Source organism: Caretta caretta, chromosome 3 (genome assembly GCF_965140235.1).
Source record: "Caretta caretta isolate rCarCar2 chromosome 3, rCarCar1.hap1, whole genome shotgun sequence".
NCBI classification, from domain to species: Eukaryota; Metazoa; Chordata; order Testudines; family Cheloniidae; genus Caretta; species Caretta caretta.
In genome coordinates, this window is record NC_134208.1 from 90,965,753 (window position 1) to 90,982,935 (window position 17,183).

The following is a 17,183-nucleotide window of genomic DNA, read 5'->3' on the forward strand; positions in this document are numbered from 1 at the left end:
TGGTGTTGTACTTAAAGCCCCAGCTCCACGAGACAAGTGGTGATGTGACAATGTCAGCTTTCATTTCTGAACAGCTTTAATTTTAGCCCCCATAGTTGCAGAGGAAAGCTTGAAAACATGACTTGTGTGCACCATAAAGGCTCAACAAGCAGAAAATAAGAAAAAACAAAGTGTGTGTGTATGTATGTTTATACTATTTAGACTGATCTCATGATTTTAGGAGAGCATGACTCTGATGTTTTGTACATTTGGAGGTGGTGATATTGCAAACCAATCTTCAGTGGCTTTGCAGGGTTACTACACTAAACCAGGCAAAACATGGTTTCATCTGAATGTTCAGGTTGATTCAGACCCAGAGAAACTCTGAAAGGGCGAACCCAGGCTGAGCCAAATTGAGGAAAAAAAGTTTGTATGAACCCCTCCAAACTAAACCCTTTGAGTTCTGCATGGCGGTAGCAGAAAGGTCACTCTAACTCCGGCTGCAAGTAACGGTGCTATTTGGGGCTTTTTCTTATATAGGCTCCTATTACACCCATCCCCTGTCCCGATTTTTCACACTTGCTGTCTGATCACCCTCATAGCACCTGCAATGCCTTGGAAGTTTCAGGACTTTCATTCTGATTTGCGGGCCCCAGACAACAGCCCTAATTTACCCCTCCCAACCCGGAGCTACGCGCTGAAGCCATGACCCCACCCGGGTCCGCCGGGATCCAAACGCCGCCAGGCTCCTGGGGCTGGCCCGGCTGTACCACCAGCAGCGCCTGCCGGCCTCGGAGGTCACTAGGCGCAGCATGGCCACGGAGCTGCACGGTCCCGTGCAACGAGCTGGGCTGCAAGCGGGGCACCGCGACAGGAAGGACCCGCAGCTGCGACTCCGGCAGCCGAGGGAGAGGCACTTGTACCCGCTGGACCCTGGCCTGCACCTCTGCGGGGGGGAGAGGGGAGGCGAGGCTGGGGGCCGCCCCGCAGCCCTGTCCAATGGGAACCGTGGTGCTTCCCGGCCTCTGGTTTCCTTTCCCCACCCCCAGCTCCTGGGCAGGGGGAGGAGAGATGCGGAGCTGCCGCCGCTCTCGAAAGAGAGAGAGAGAGAGAGAGAGAGACGCGGGCGGCGGGGCAGGAGGGAGCCGCCGCCGGCCGCACCGCAGCCCCTCGCTCGCCCAGCGCCCCTCGGGGGCAGGGGCCAGGCGGGTGACCCCGCCACACGCAGACACCGGCTGCCGGGGTTGGCAGGAGCCTCTCGGCGGCAGCGCAGCTCCCGGCGGCGAAGGAGCAGCAGCAGCAGCGAGCGGGGAAAGTTGCTCCCCGCCCTCCCCTCGGGAGGCAGAGCCATGGGCTGCAGCGGGGGGCTGCGGGCTGCCCGCTCCGCGCTCCTGGCGCTGCTGCTCGGATTCTCTGCCCCGCCGTGGCTGCAGGCGGAGAAGCTGGGTGAGTCCCCCCCCTTCCTCCCCGGGGAGCTAGCAGGGGGCACTGCCGGGGGAGAGGGGGCAGCAGAGCCAGCTCTGTGGGGGCCTGTCCCAGCCACACAAGTTTCAGGCTCTTGTCCCAGTCTGGTCCCCGACGCTGACTTCTGTGCCCAGGTGTTTTGTTGTGTGTGTTGGGGGGGGGGGGGTGGTGTTAGTATGAGGTTTTTCTTCTGCTCCCTCTTCTTCCCCTAGTGGCTTCCCCTTTGCTCCTTGGCTTGCTAACCCACGTGGGCGGGGGGTGTGCGTGTGTGTGTGTGTGTGTGTGCAAGGCAGGAGACTCTGCAAGCTCCTCTCAGCAGGAGCAGGACCTAGTGCCGTTGATCTAAGGCTAGAGAATGGGGCCCCGTTAGCGCCCCAGCTGCGAAAACTCCCAAACCCGTACGTACCGGTGGTGGGTCGGAATCGGGATCCCTTCTCTGGTTTGCTAGAGCAAAAGGTAGCATTGAACTCCACGAGGACAAGGCTAAGAAAATGGGGCTACCAGCCAATGCTGCCCCTTGGCCGTTTTGCGGGAGGGGATTTCCTCCTTTGAGTCAGATCCTCCTTACTTCATCAATTTGCTTTATCTGTGGCAGCTGGGAGACTTAACCCTGCCAATCTAACCATGAATTATGGTTTCTTAGCTGGTCTCAGGGCTGTATATAGTTTGACCTGGTTAATCCATGCCTGATTTATCTGTGTGTCTGAGTATCCGCAGGATTAAAGTGGTAATCAATCTTACAGTAACTACGATGATTTGTTAATCTTTGGTTAATTAGCTCTATTCTAAAGCTAAATAAACAAGGAAGAAAGACCTCAACAAGTTGTAGGTAATATGCAGAGTTAATTTCTGCAAAGGTTATCTGTTTTGCCTGGCTCTGATCTTACACAATGATAGAGGATATACATTATAAAGCGCAGAGAGGAACATTTGAAAGGTACAGTACTTGTGCAGTGACCAATTTTGTAAAGAACACAGTCTCTGTGCTATTAATTTTCATGCACTATGCTGATAGCCTTGATGCAGTTTATACAGCTTTGTATACAGATGGATCCAATTGTGTATTTGCTTATTAAACAGAACTGCCTTCATTATTACTGGAACAAGTTTATAGAAACCCCACAAGACTGTGCAAGCACGCTTCAAATAAAACTTTATTACAGATGGTATACTCACCTGCTTGTCCTAATTTTTAAGTGGCTAACATTTTAATTTCCTGTACAATCAAAAGAGTATATAGTTACATTCAAAACTTGCAACCTTATTGCCATGGAACATCATCAGCACATGACAGGAGTAACCATACATCTTTCTTAGGAAAACTCACTAACAGCCAGCAGTTAAATAATTAATGTTGGAGTTTGTGATAATTATTAAAATGCAACCATAACACCTCCTTAAGATAGGGGAAGTATATGCTTCACTCTGTACTATTATTTCAGTCTAGCTACAGATTCAAAAAGACATGGTGTGTGGGTTTACATTGTAAAGATTAGAAAGAAAAGGAGTACTTGTGGTACCTTAGAGACTAACAAAGGTGCCACAAGTACTCCTTTTTGCGGATACAGACTAACATGGCTGCTACTCTGAAAATTGTCCAGAGTAGTATCCCAACAGTAATAGTAAGAACTTTGCCTTTAGCCTATTTGTGGAAAGACCATGTATAGAAAATGCATATGTTCTCTGAAACTGGATTTCTGATATGCATTCGCTAGCCTTTTGAAGCTGAAGTTTTGCATCAGTCTAGTGGCCTTTGATTCTCAAGCTTTGTATACCTTTCCTTTTCTGACAGGTTTCAGAGTAGCAGCCGTGTTAGTCTGTATCTGCAAAAAGAACAGGAGTACTTGTGGTACCTTAGAGACTAACAATATCTATAGATATCTTCTTACTATATGTTCCATTCTATGCATCCGATGAAGCGGGCTGTAGCCCACGAAAGCTTATGCTCTAATAAATTTGTTAGTCTCTAAGGTGCCACAAGTACTCCTGTTCTCTTTTCTTTTCTGTTTAGTATGCTTAATCCCATTGTATATATTATATATATTTCCCTTTTGGATGCCATCCCTTTGGCACATTACTCAGTTTTGAGACTCAAAATGTGTTATGGTATAGGAAACACTTAAAAAAGGTTTTTGTAAAACACAATCCAAGGGAGAGTCATTTAGCAATAACAATTTGCATTAAAATCTGGGTCTAGGTCTCCATGTGCAGAGAGTAAGTGGGGACTGTTTTTCTGATGTGGAATGTATTACAGAAGCACATACTGTCTGAGGAAGTCTCTGAAACTTGGATCTTTGTTACTCATTGAATAACTGTGGGAGAGGTGAGGTGGTTTGGAAACTGGTTTTAATTAAGGAAAACAGCTTTTTAAGCTTAACTGGGCTTGGCCCCACTAAAAACAGTGCAGCTCTGACTCTTTATGAGTAATAAAGGATTTAGAGATTTAACATATTCTGTCCCTCAGTGATATCATGATTGTGGTTGCCTGTTCTCTGCTGTCAACTCCAAAATCCACTTCTCTCCCTAGCTGTTCAGCCTCTCATCTTCAACTCTGGTATCTCTTCCTGGATTTCCTTTCACCAGCTCAAATTCATGATCAAGAGGAGGCAAACCTGAACTTCTCACCTTTCTCCTTAATTCTTCTCCAGTCCCTCCTTTCACAGTTAAGGATTTAACTATCTTACCTGTTGCCCAGAATTACTAATTTAGGGCTAGGTTTCAGAGTAACAGCCGTGATAGTCTGTATTCGCAAAAAGATGCAGCTCACGAAAGCTTATGCTCACATAAATTGGTTAGTCTCTAAGGTGCCACAAGTACTCCTTTTAATTTAGGGCTAGTCTATACTGGCAACATTACAGCACTGCCGCAGCATCGCTTTAACATGGCTTGTGTGGTCACGGCGCACCTCCATGAGGGGAGTAGCTACCAGTGCTGGGAGCCGCTCCCAGCGCTGGGGCACTGTCTGTATTGGTGCTTGACAGCACTGAAACTTGCTGCACTCGGGGGAGGGGGGGGGTTCTTTAACAGCCCTGAGCGAGAAAGTTGCAGCGCTGTAAAGTGCCAGTGTAGACAAACCTTTAGTGTTGTATTTGACTCTCTTTCTTTCCACCATGCACATCTGGGCTCTTGCCAAGTTCTTCCTGTTAGAACTTACAAAAGAAGTGGGGGGTGAGGGGGAGGGGCTGTAGGGGGGTAAGAAAGGACCTTAACGGTTGGAAAAGGTTGTGGGGGGGAAGCAAGGGGGAAAAGAGGAAACAGGACTTTACCTCATTACTGGTGGGATTTATTCTTGTAGAATTCAATCTGACATTTAAAATAAAATTCCTAGCTCTAATGAAAGCAAAGATCAACTTCTGAATATCAGTCTGTGTTGTTCTGTCTTCATGAGTTCGTAGACAGCTATGGTCTGACCTCCACTTAAAATTGAGGTTGGCATAGCTGTGGCCCTGTGGGGTATGAAAAATCCCTGAGCTCCATAGCTATGTTAATGTAATAGCCCATGTAGACGTAGCTAGGCCAATGGAAGAATGTTTCAATCAACCTAGCTACTGTTGCTCAGGGAGGTGGGGTTCCTACAGAGATGAAAAAACACATTCCACCACTGAAGGCTGCATCTACACTATGGTATTCTGCTGGCATAGCTACAGCACCATAGCTTTGCTGCTGTAGTCCCTGTAGTGTAGACATGGCCTATGTAGAACCTATGGGCATCAGTGAATAAACTTTTTGAGGCAGGGACCATCATTATTATGTCCTACAGTACCTTGCATGATGGGGGCCTAGACCTGGTAAATGCGGAGAAAAGAGAGAGGGTTGGAGACCTATAAATCAGAGGGTTATATAAACAATGGAGTCCAGGAGCAAGGTCCAGAAATGGCACTCTGGCACTAATCCAGGCACTGTCCTCCTTTCCAGCAGCTGAGAGCAGAAATAGAGCTGGGTTTTATTGGTAGCGCCGTACTTGTTTTTTGTATCAGTCTCTGGATGATAAATATCTGGGGGGAAAAATTGCCAGACCTTCTCATCAGTTCCTTCCTGTTCAGTAGCTCCAAAATCCATCCATCCTTCCTCTCCATCTTCGCTGAAAAACCCATGGCCCATATCCGTGTCATCTCCCACCTTGACTACCACTTCCACCTGCTTTATCCCACCCTGCTTCTCAACTGACTTCCCTTAATTCTATACAAAATGCCTCACCAAACTAACACTAACTCCACTTTTTCTCCTGTGACTACAAGGGTTTAACGGGCTACTTCACTTTGAATGGTCCCTTAGAATTTGTGCTAACTACTAATGCTAAACTATCTGTTCAATTTTGTATTTAGCTGAGACACTCTCAGGACACTGCAAACGCTGCATCTGATGCAGCTGCGCCACTGTTGCGCTTTGATGAAGACGCTTTAAGCTAATAGGAGAGAGCTCTCCTGTCGGCTTAGCTCTCCCATGGACATAGCACTGTCTACATGGGGCATTAAGGTCAGTACAGAACATAAGAATGGCCATGCTGGGTCAGACCAAAGGTCCATCAAGCCCAGTATCCCACCTTATGAAAGTGGCCAATGCCAGGTGCCCCAGAGAGAATGAACAGAACAGGTAGTCATCAAGTGATCCATCCCCTGTCGCCCATTCCCAGCTTCTGGCAAACAGGCTAGGGAAACCATCCCTGCCCATCCTGGCTAATAGCTATTGATGGACCTTGTGATGAGTTCAGTCACTAAGATCTCCTTGGGACTGTCACTTGATGTGCTGAAATTACCTTTGAGCCTGTTTTCCCTGCCACCTTGGGATTCCAGAACCTGCCTTGTTGAGCCAGACATACTAACCTGCTGCAACACAAACCCAGATCTGGGCCATGCCCCCAGAGCTGCAGACTTTAACTAAAATCTGCTCAGCAAGTTACCTATCTTCAGAACCCTGAAACCCAGCCCCCAATGGGATCCAAACCCTAAATAAATCTGTTTTACTCCGTATAAAGCTTATACAGGGTAAATTCATAAATTGTCTGCCCTCTAGAACAATACAGAAGATGTTTTTATACATACAAACCATGAAAAAATGGGTGTTTACCACTACAAAAGGTTTTCTCTCTCCCCCCCACCCCACTAGGAGAGAGGGGGTGAGGGGGAGAGAGAAAACCTTTTGTAGTGGTAAACACCCATTTTTTCATGGTTTGTATGTATAAAAACATCTTCTGTATTTTCCACAGTATGCATCCGATGAAGTGAGCTGTAGCTCACGAAAGCTTATGCTCAAATAAATTGGTTAGTCTCTAAGGTGCCACAAGTACTCCCAGTCTGCATAATGTTTTCACCTCTAAGATTGAAGTCATACTGATGCAGTCTTCGAGATGTTTGTCTGCTTGATGAGTAAAAATAGTACTTTATTTGTTTTATTTCAAATTATGAAAATGTTGGGGCAGTTCTGCATGTGTTCCCTCATATTAGACCAATCACCATGTGTGGGGGAGAAAAAGTTAGGTTTTTTTCACTGGTGTAGTGAGAACAGACCTAAAACCTTGAAGCATAGGTGGGTTCTTTTACTCTTATAACAGAATGTTAGTGTGGAGCGTTGTGAATCTTGCTGTTGCAGCTATGGTAGCACAGGAGTGTGAAAAATATGAATTTCCTATACCTTTTGGCCTGAACACGGTCAGCTATACACAGAATTGAGAGATGTACAAATTCTGTTCGAAACTACTTGAAAATACTCTCTTCAGGATATTGGGCCTGATTCTGGTCTCACACCAGTTCTACGTTGTGTAACTCCATTTACTTCAGCATAGTCTGTTATCCTTGGTTTACGTCTGTGCAAGCAAGATCACAATAGTTGATTCTGTAGTGTAAATACGGAGAAAATTACACTCGTATTGATTTAAATAATTTGGGAGACTCTGAGGATACTGCATTTATGGTACTGCCTCTGAAGTAAGATGAATAGAAATGAAGTCTCAGTGTCATAGTGGGTAAGGGCAGAGGAATGTCTACGCCCGAGCAAGGAGATGTTGAAGATGATGGAGCAGCTCAGTGAATGCGCGCGCTCACACAGAGAGAGCAATTAAGTCCTAACACAGTAAAGCACTGATCCTGTGGCCTATCTAATTGGTATAATGACTGGATGCCAGGCTGAGCTGCCTTCATGTTATGGGAGTATATAGCCGCCTAAAGCTTCCAAAGGTGTTGACATCCTAAAGAAGATACATTTTTATTAAAACTTGAAAAAAATCCCTCTTTTTCAGTTCTTGCTGTTTCACACCCCCATACCCTACCACCTGCTGGGGTTTATTCCTTAAAACAGTACTTTCATTAGAATGAAGTTTGGTACATGTACTATACCAGCAAGGCAATTTAAAATAAATCTGAAGATTCTCGGTTGATCATATGCTAAAATTAAACTACTTTTTAAAACTTTACTGTCTTTTATATATCCTGTAATGAAAATGGATTTGCAAATAATGGATTTAGTGAAAAGCCATTCCAGTCTCGAGAATCTTTAAAATAAGACAAACACAAGGTGGATTATTACAGGATCATAAAAATGAAGGCCTAGAAGGAACTTGAAGAGGTCATCTAGTCCAGTCCCATCTGTCCTAAAGCAGGACCAAGTATACCTGGACCCTACCTGGCCGGTGTTTGTCTAACTTGTTCTCAAAAACCTGCAGTGATGGAGATCCCACAACCTTCTTTGAAAGCCTATCCAGTGCTTAACTATCCTAATATCTGATTATAAGGAAAAACTAAATCTCCTTCTTTGCTGAAAATTCAGCCCATTACTACTTGTCCTACTTTTGGTATACATGGGGAACAACTGATCACCGTCTTCTTTATAACAGCCCTTAGTGCATTTGAAGTCTATCAGGTCTGCCCTTGGTCATCTTTTCTCAAGACTAAACATACCTTGTTTTTTTTACCTTTCCTCGTAGGACATGTTTTTTAAATCTTTTATCATTTTTGTTGTTCTTCTCTGGACTCTCTCCAATTTGTCCATATATCTTTCTTCAAGTGTGGCACCCGAAACTGGATACCATACTCCAGTTCAGTAGAGCGGGACAATTACCTCCTGAGTCTTAGGCCAGGTCTACCCTCCCACTTACTTCAGTGTAACTTACATCACTCAAATGTGTGCATAAGCCCCCCACTCAAACCCCCATCCCCTGTTACCAGCTTTGCCCGTTACTTTGGGGTATGCTCATTTATTAGGGTTACTCTTCTGGGGTGGAGGTGGTGGTTTCTGTACTTCTGTCCTTGTACTGCTTGTGTCACTTGTGTTCTCATACGGAGCTCTACTTCTCCTTGCTGCAAGTTCCCTCCCAGTGGAGCTATCTTGCAGGACCTAGGTTCCCCAGGACCAGGTTCTTCCACCCCCAGAATCTGACGAAAACACACACATTAACAAAGTGTGTCTGAGAGGACCAGGTTAATCAGCACTCCCAAGCTGACCCCTTATATGTCTCTGGACTCAGTAGGCTGTGTCAAGCAGCATTTCCAAACATTTTCCAAGCATTTCCACCCTCGTGTGCCACAGGTTCAGCACATCCCTATCCCCACTTTTACATTACAATTGTTTTGGTAGTAACCCACTTGATGAGCAAACCCACAGGATTTTTGGGCACTGCAGGGATCTTTTGGCTTGGGTACGAGGAGCGTTGCTGCAGAGCAAATGAGGAAACCAAAAAACGAGAGAGAGAGCACGGCTGATTGATTCTCACCACTCCATGAAGCTTGAATCGATCAGGGGTCCCAGGTGGTGATGGTAGCTGAGGGTCTGGAGTGCTGGAGACATGCAGAGCTCCCAGCATGAAGTCCCTATGGAACTGATACAGATTTAGGATCCAGGCATCAAAACGCTGACTTGGGCGTGGGTAGGGGTTTTTGTAGAGAAACAACAATGGTTCAAGGGAGAACACTAGATTTGTTTGTGTAAATAAGGGAGTATACCAAAGCTGTTTTGTTCAGGCTAGACCATGGGAGCTGATCATTCCTGGCTTTGGCCGGTGTTCCTTGGCGGGAGCTCACAATGCAATTAGGGAGCTTTGCTATTTTGGATACCAATAAAGAATTTATTACTAGAATTGTTCTGATAACTACTGAGCTGGGTGCATGCAGGTGTGGGTTCATTAATATCTGGAGCAGAGATTCCCCCATCATGCAGTGCTTTTCTGGTCCCGGAGTTCCATGCGGTTCTTGACTTGGAATCTCTGTTCTCCATTCTGTATGCTAATGGAGATGCCTTCTTGTCCCATCTTCGATGTAAATGAGGCTAGGGGAGTTTCCTTAATTCTGTCATCCTTATCCCAAGGGTTTAGGTGTGTCTCCCATTGCCTTTTCATTGCTTTTTGTAAAGCTTTCTTCTGATCAGCTTTGGTTCAAGCAGAGGCTGGGGAGGGGGCGGGGAAGGTCTTTCATGAGTCAGGCTGGGTACTGCGTCCTGGTTCCCTAAGAACACAGAGCTGCTAGGTAACACCCCCCACCGGCGTAAGTTACACTGAGCTAATCGCCAGTGTGGACAGCGCTATGTTGGCGGGAGAGCTTCTCCTGCCGACATAGTGTACTACCTATCATGAAGGTGGATTTATTAATGCTAATGGGAGAGCTGTCTCCTGTTGGCATAGAGCAGGGGTCTCAAACATGCGGCCTGCGGAGTTATTTCCTGTGGTCCGCCATAGGTGCTGACTCCACTGGCAGCCAAGTTCCCCCACCACGCACATCCTCCCCCTCCCCAAGCACACCGTGTCCCCACTCCTCTGCCTACCTCCCAGCCCTTCCCGCCACCAAACAGCTGTTTGGTGGCACTTAGGACTTTCCAGGAAGAAGGGGGAAGAAGCGGAGATGCAGTGCGCTCAGAGGGCGGGGGCGAAATTTGGGGAAGGGGTTGGAATAGGGGCAGGGAGGGAGCAGAGTTGGAGTGGGGACTTTGGGGAAGGGGTTGGAATGGGATGGTGCAGGGGTGGGGCCTCATGGAAGGGGTGGAGTGGGGCCGGGGGAAGAGAGGGAGGCTTTAAAGGAAGTAATTCTAAAAGTAAATGTGTGTGTTGTCGTTTGAGTGAGGTGCATTACTGAGTGTTTATATTTTATTAAAACCCCTCTTCACATTACAGTTTTTAAAAAGTTAATACATTGACTTTTAATAGCATATTATATTACTCTTCATTTTTTTCATTTTTGACTATACTTTTGTGTCGTCGTATGAAAAGGTTTTACTGATGCAGCCCTCGGGCCAGTGTACTCGTCCTCGTGTGGCCCTTGTGGTGATTTGAGTTTGAGATCCCTGGCACACAGCGTCTTCACCAGACGTGTTACAGCGGCGCAGGTGCAACAGTGCAGCTGAGCCACTGTAGCATGTCTTGTGTAAACTAGCCCTTACTTACAGCACTCTTATTAATATACCCCAGAATATTAGCCTTTTTTGCAACTGCATCCCATTGTTGGCTCATATTCAATTTGTGATCCACTATGATCCCCAGCTCTTTTTAGCGATACGACCACCTACTTGGTTATGCTCCGTTTTGTAGTTGTGTGTTTGATTTTTTTTTTCCTTCCTAAGTGCAAAGTACTTCACTTATCTTTACTGAATTTTGTCTTGTTGAATTCAGACCAGTTCTCCAATTTGTCAAGGTCCTTCTGAATTATAATCCTGTCCTCAAAAGGGCTTGCAACTCTTTCCCAGCATTGTGTAATTTTCAGATTTTTATAAGCATACTGTCCGCTCCATTATCCAGGTTATGAATGAAAATGTGTTGAATGGTACCAGAATCAGGACAGGTCCCTGCAGGACCCCATTGCATGCATCATCCCAGTTTGACAGCAAACCATTGATAATTGAGTATGGTCTTTCAACCAGTTCTGCACCCATCTTAATAGAGATCTGATCTAGATTGTGTTTCCCTAGTTTGCTTATGAGAATGTCATATGGGTCAGTGTCAAAAGCATTACTAAATTCAAGATACATTACATCTACTGCCTCCTCCCATCCACTATGCCAGTAACCCTGTCAAAGAAGAAAACTAGGCAAGATTTGTTGATTTGGTATGATTTGTTTTTGACAAATCCATGTTGTCAATTAATTATTCTATTTATCTTCTAGTGCTTATTGATTGTTTTAAAAATTTGTTCCAGTATCTTTCAAGGTATCAAAGTTAGGCTGACTTGTCTATAATTCCCCAGAAACTATTTATTCTTTTTAATGATAGGTACTATGTTTGCCCTTCTCCAGTCCTCTGGGACTTCACCTGTCCTTCATGAATTCTTGAAGATAATTGCTAACTGTTTTAAGATTTACTTCACTTATTTCCTTAGAATCATAGAATATCAGGGTTGGAAGGGACCTCAGGAGGTCATCTAGTCCAACCCCCTGCTCAAAGCAGGACCAATCCCCAACTAAATCATCCCAACCAGGGCTTTGTCAAGCCTGACCTTAAAAATATCTAAGGAAGGAGATTCCACCACCTCCCTAGCTAACGCATTCCAGTGTTTCACCACCCTCCTAGTGAAAAAGTTTTTCCTAATATCCATCCTAAACCTCCCCCACTGCAACTTGAGACCATTACTCCTTGTTCTGTCATCAGCTACCACTGAGAACAGTCTAGATCCATCCTCTTTGGAACCCCCTTTCAGGTAGTTGAAAGCAGCTATCAAATCCCCCCTCATTCTTCTCTTCCGCAGACTAAACAATCCCATTTCCCTCAGCCTCTCCTCATGAGTCATGTGTTCCAGTCCCCTAATAATTTTTGTTGCCCTCTGCTGGACTCTTTCCAATTTTTCCACATCCTTCTTGTAGTGTGGGGCCCAAAACTGGACACAGTACTCCAGATGAGGCCTCACCAATGTCGAACAGAGGGGAATGATCACGTGCCTCGATCTGCTGTCAGTGCACCTACTTATACATCCCAAAATGCCATTGGCCTTCTTGGCAACAAGGGCACACTGTTGACTCCTATCCAACTTCTCGTCCACTGTAACCCCTAGGTCCTTTTCTGCCGAACTGCTGCCGAGCCATTCGGTCCCTAGTCTGTAGCGGTGCATGGGATTCTTCCGTCCTAAGTGCAGGACTCTGCACTTGTCCTTGTTGAACCTCATCAGATTTATTTTGGCCCAATCCTCTAATTTGTCTAGGTCCCTCTGTATCCTATCCCTACCCTCCAGCGTATCTACCTCTCCTCCCAGTTTAGTGTCATCTGCAAACTTGCTGAGGGTGCAATCCACACCATCCTCCAGATCATTTATGAAGATGAAAATCATGGAGCAGGTCCTCAAAGAATCAATCCTGAAGCACTTACATGAGAGGAAAGTGATCAGGAACAGTCAGCATGGATTGACCAAGGGAAGGTCATGCCTGACTAATCTAATCGCCTTCTATGATGAGATTACTGGTTCTGTGGATGAAGGGAAAGCAGTGGATGTATTGTATCTTGACTTTAGCAAAGCTTTTGACACGGTCTCCCACAGTATTCTTGTCAGCAAGTTAAGGAAGTATGGGCTGGATGAATGCACCATAAGGTGGGTAGAAAGTTGGCTAGATAGTTGGGCTCAACGGGTAGTGATCAATGGCTCCATGTCTAGTTGGCAGCCGGTGTCAAGTGGAGTGCCCCAGGGGTCGGTCCTGGGGCCGGTTTTGTTCAATATCTTCATAAATGATCTGGAGGATGGTGTGGATTGCACTCTCAGCAAATTTGCAGATGATACTAAACTGGGAGGAGTGGTAGATACACTGGAGGGCAGGGATAAGATACAGAGGGACCTAGACAAATTGGAGGATTGGGCCAAAAGAAATCTGATGAGGTTCAATAAGGATAAGTGCAGGGTCCTGCACTTAGGACGGAAGAACCCAATGCACAGCTACAGACTAGGGACCGAATGGCTAGGCAGCAGTTCTGCGGAAAAGGACCTAGGGGTGACAGTGGACGAGAAGCTGGATATGAGCCAGCAGTGTGCCCTTGTTGCCAAGAAGGCCAATGGCATTTTGGGATGTATAAGTAGGGGCATAGCGAGCAGATCGAGGGACGTGATCGTCCCCCTCTATTCGACATTGGTGAGGCCTCATCTGGAGTACTGTGTCCAGTTTTGGGCCCCACACTACAAGAAGGATGTGGATAAATTGGAGAGAGTCCAGCGAAGGGCAACAAAAATTATTAGGGGTCTGGAACACATGAGTTATGAGGAGAGGCTGAGGGAACTGGGATTGTTTAGTCAGCAGAAAAGAAGAAGGAGGGGGGATTTGATAGCTGCTTTCAACTACCTGAGAGGTAGTTCCAGAGAGGATGGTTCTAGACTATTCTCAGTGGTGGAAGAGGACAGGACAAGGAGTAATGGTCTCAAGTTGCAGTGGGGGAGGTTCAGGTTGGATATTAGGAAAAACTTTTTCACTAGGAGGGTGGTGAAACACTGGAATGCGTTGCCTAGGGAGGTGGTGGAATCTCCTTCCTTAGACGTTTTTAAGGTCAGGCTTGACAAAGCCCTGGCTGGGATGATTTAATTGGGTATGGGTCCTGCTTTTGAGCAGGGGGTTGGACTAGATGACCTCCTGAGGTCCCTTCCAACCCTGATATTCTATGATTCTATATTGAACAAAACCGGCCTGAGGACCGACCCTTGGGGCAATCCACTTGATACCGGCTGCCAACTGGACATGGAGCCATTGATCACTACCCATTGAGCCCAACTATCTAGCCAGCTTTCTATCCACCTTATAGTCCATTCATCCAGCCCATACTTCTTTAACTTGCTGGCAAGAATACTGTGGGAGACCGTGTCAAAAGCTTTGCTAAAGTCAAGGAACAACACGTCCACCGCTTTCCCCTCATCCACAGAGCCAGTTATCTCATCATAGAAGGCAATTAGATTAGTCAGGCATGACTTGCCCTTGGTGAATCCATGCTGACTGTTCCTTATCACTTTCCTCTCCTCTAAGTGCTTCAGAATTGATTCCTAGAGGACCTGCTCCATGATTTTTCCAGGGACTGAGGTGAGGCTGACTGGCCTGTAGTTCCCGATCATCCTCCTTCCCTTTTTTAAAGATGGGCACTACATCCTTGAGTACCCTCTGATGAATTTCATCAGGCCCTGCTGACTTAAATACATCTAACTTATCTGAATATTCTTTAACCTGTTTTTTCTGTATTCTGGATTGTGTTCCTTCCCCTTTGTTGTTAATTGTGTTTAAGCATCTGTTCGCAATTATCCTTTTTAGTGAAGACTGAAGCAAAATAGGCATTAAACACCTGTCATCAATTATTATCTCTCCTTCCCTGCTGCACTTTTCTTCACCTTTCTCTTGCTCCTAATGTATTTATAGAACCTCTTCCTATTGCAGTTTATGTCCCTTGTCAAGTGTAATTCATTTTGTGCCTTAACCTTTCTGATTTTGTCTCTGCATGCTTGCACTGTTCTGTTGTATTCATCCTTAGCAATTTGTCCAGGTTTCAACTTTTTGTTGGATTCCTTTTTGATTTTTAGGTCATTAAAGAGCTGCTGGTGGAGCCATGTTGGCCTTTTGCTATCTTTCCTTTGCATCAAGATGCTTTGCTTTTGTGCTTTTAGTATTGTCCCTTTGAGAAACTGTCATCTCTCCTGAACTCCTTTATCCCTTAGGTTTTCTTTCCACAGGGCCTTACATATCAGTTCTGCGTTTATTAAAGTTTGTTATGCTTCCGGGTTCTGATTTGCCCTCTTTACTTCCACTGGCCATTTTCCTTTTTTCCCCTCTCCCATTATGGGTGTCTATCTTACAAAGACCTTCTTGCTGCTCAGACTTCTGATCAACTTTCATATCTCATCTTAAAAAAGGCCAGGGTGAGTGTATGGGTGAGTGTGCTGATTTTGGAATTTTTTTCCACCACGATATTTGACTTTAATTTCCAGGCAGGATTGTGGGAAACAAATTCAGACTAGAAATAAAGTACAAGTGTTTTAGCGGTCTGCGTAATTAACCACTGGAAAAATTTACCTAGGCACAAGGTGGCTTTTCTGTCAGTTGAAGTCTTTAAAACCAGGCTGGATATTTTTCTAAAAGATACCCTATAGCTCAGTGGTCACCAACTGGTAGATCGCAATCAACTCGCCGATCACGGAACCTCAGCCAATCAAACGCAGTCTCCGGCCACTAAAAGTCCGGTGGCACAGCAGGGCTAAGGCAGGCTCCCTGCGTGCCTTGGGCCCACGCAGCTCCCGGAAGTGGCCGGAGTTCTGCATGAGGGAGAGGTGGGGATCTCCACTTGCTGCTCCTGCCTGTAGGCACTGCCCCCGCAGCTCCCATTGGCCAGGAACAGGTAACTGCGGCCAATGAGAGCTGCAGGGGCAGTGCCTACAGGGAGAGGCAGTGCGCAGAGCCACGTGCCCTCCCCCAGGGGTTGCAGCGACATGCCGGAAGCGTCACGGGGCAGGTAGGGAGCCTGCCTTAGCCCCGCTGCGCTGCTCACTGGGAGCCGCATATGGTAAGCGCCACCCAGTGGGAGCCTGCACCTCTCCCGGACCCCAACCTTCTGCCCCAGCCCTGAGACCCGTCCCAGAGCCAGCACCCCAAATCCCTTGCACCCCAAACCTCCTCCTGCACCCCAACCCTCTGTCCCATCCCTGAGCCCTCTCCTGGAGCTAGCACCAACCCCTTTGCTCCCTGAACCCCCTCCTGCACCCCAGCCCTGAGTCCAGTCCTGCACCTAAACTCCTTCCCAGAGCGTCCTCCCACACTCTGAACCCCTCAGCCCCATTCCAGAGCCTGCACCCCCTCCCACATCCCAACCCCGTGCCCCAGTATGGTGAAAGTGAGTGAGGCGGGGGGAGAGCAAGCAATGGAGTGGGGGGGGGATGGAGTGAGTGGAGCGGGGTTTTGGGGAAGGGATGAGGTAGATCCTGCATTGCACTTAAATTAAAAAAGTGATCTTGTGCTTAAAAAGGTTGAAGACCGCTGATATAGCTCCAACCAGAGGTTAGGAGCTTAATGCAGAAATCACTGAGTGAGGTTTGATGGCCTGTTATGCAGGAGGTGAGGCTAGATTATGATAATGGCCTCTTCTGGCTTTAAAAATCTATTACTTAATTTTTCAAAGGTGACCGGTAATTTTGGGTGGGACAGGTTTTTGGTTACAAAATTTAAGACACTTTAAAGGACCCTGATTTTCAGAAAGTGCTGAGTACCCACAATGTGAAAATCAGACCTCTGGTGACTTCTGAAAATTAAGGCCCTATGTTTTCCTGTAAAAATAAAATAAAGGATTCTGACTTAACTGAGGTATATCCAAACTCAAGAAGAGTAAAGCGAGAACTGCTCAGATCTTCCTATGTACCGTGTCCCGTAACACGGAAACAAGAGGTCAGTTGGTAACATTGATGGCCAATAAATTCTGAAATAAATAAAAGGAAATCCATGGAATCACAGTAGCAATACCACAGAGAAGGCTGCATGAAACATTCAATTCTATTTGTTGTCCGCTTGAAGTATCCAAATACGTGCCAGACATTGGAAAACTCAGCAAGGAAAAGCGAGGGCAAGGATCACACTAAACTGATAAGATCTGCATTTTAATTTAATTTTAAATTAAGCTTCTTAAACATTTTAAAAATCTTATTTACTTTACATACAGCAATAGTTTAGTTATATATTATAGACTTATAGAAAGAGACCTTATAAAAACATTAAAATGTATAACTGGCACGTGGAACCTTAAATTAAATGAGGACTCGGCACACCACTTCTAAAAGGTTGCTGACCCCTACTGTAGAAGGAGTAGTCACTGATGCTGTACTTTAAAT

At 46.0% G+C, this 17,183-nt stretch overlaps 1 protein-coding gene across 1 annotated transcript in view; it reads left to right on the forward strand.

Moving 5' to 3' along the window:
- The first annotated feature begins 804 nt into the window (after positions 1–804).
- The window catches only part of DCBLD1 (discoidin, CUB and LCCL domain containing 1), an 84,720-nt gene continuing 68,341 nt past the window's right edge, over positions 805–17,183 (forward strand). Inside the window, exon 1 of the mRNA XM_048844706.2 lies at positions 805–1,425. Coding sequence (XP_048700663.2) covers positions 1,329–1,425 — 97 coding nt within the window. The 5' untranslated portion in view covers positions 805–1,328. The remainder of the gene's footprint in view (positions 1,426–17,183) is intronic.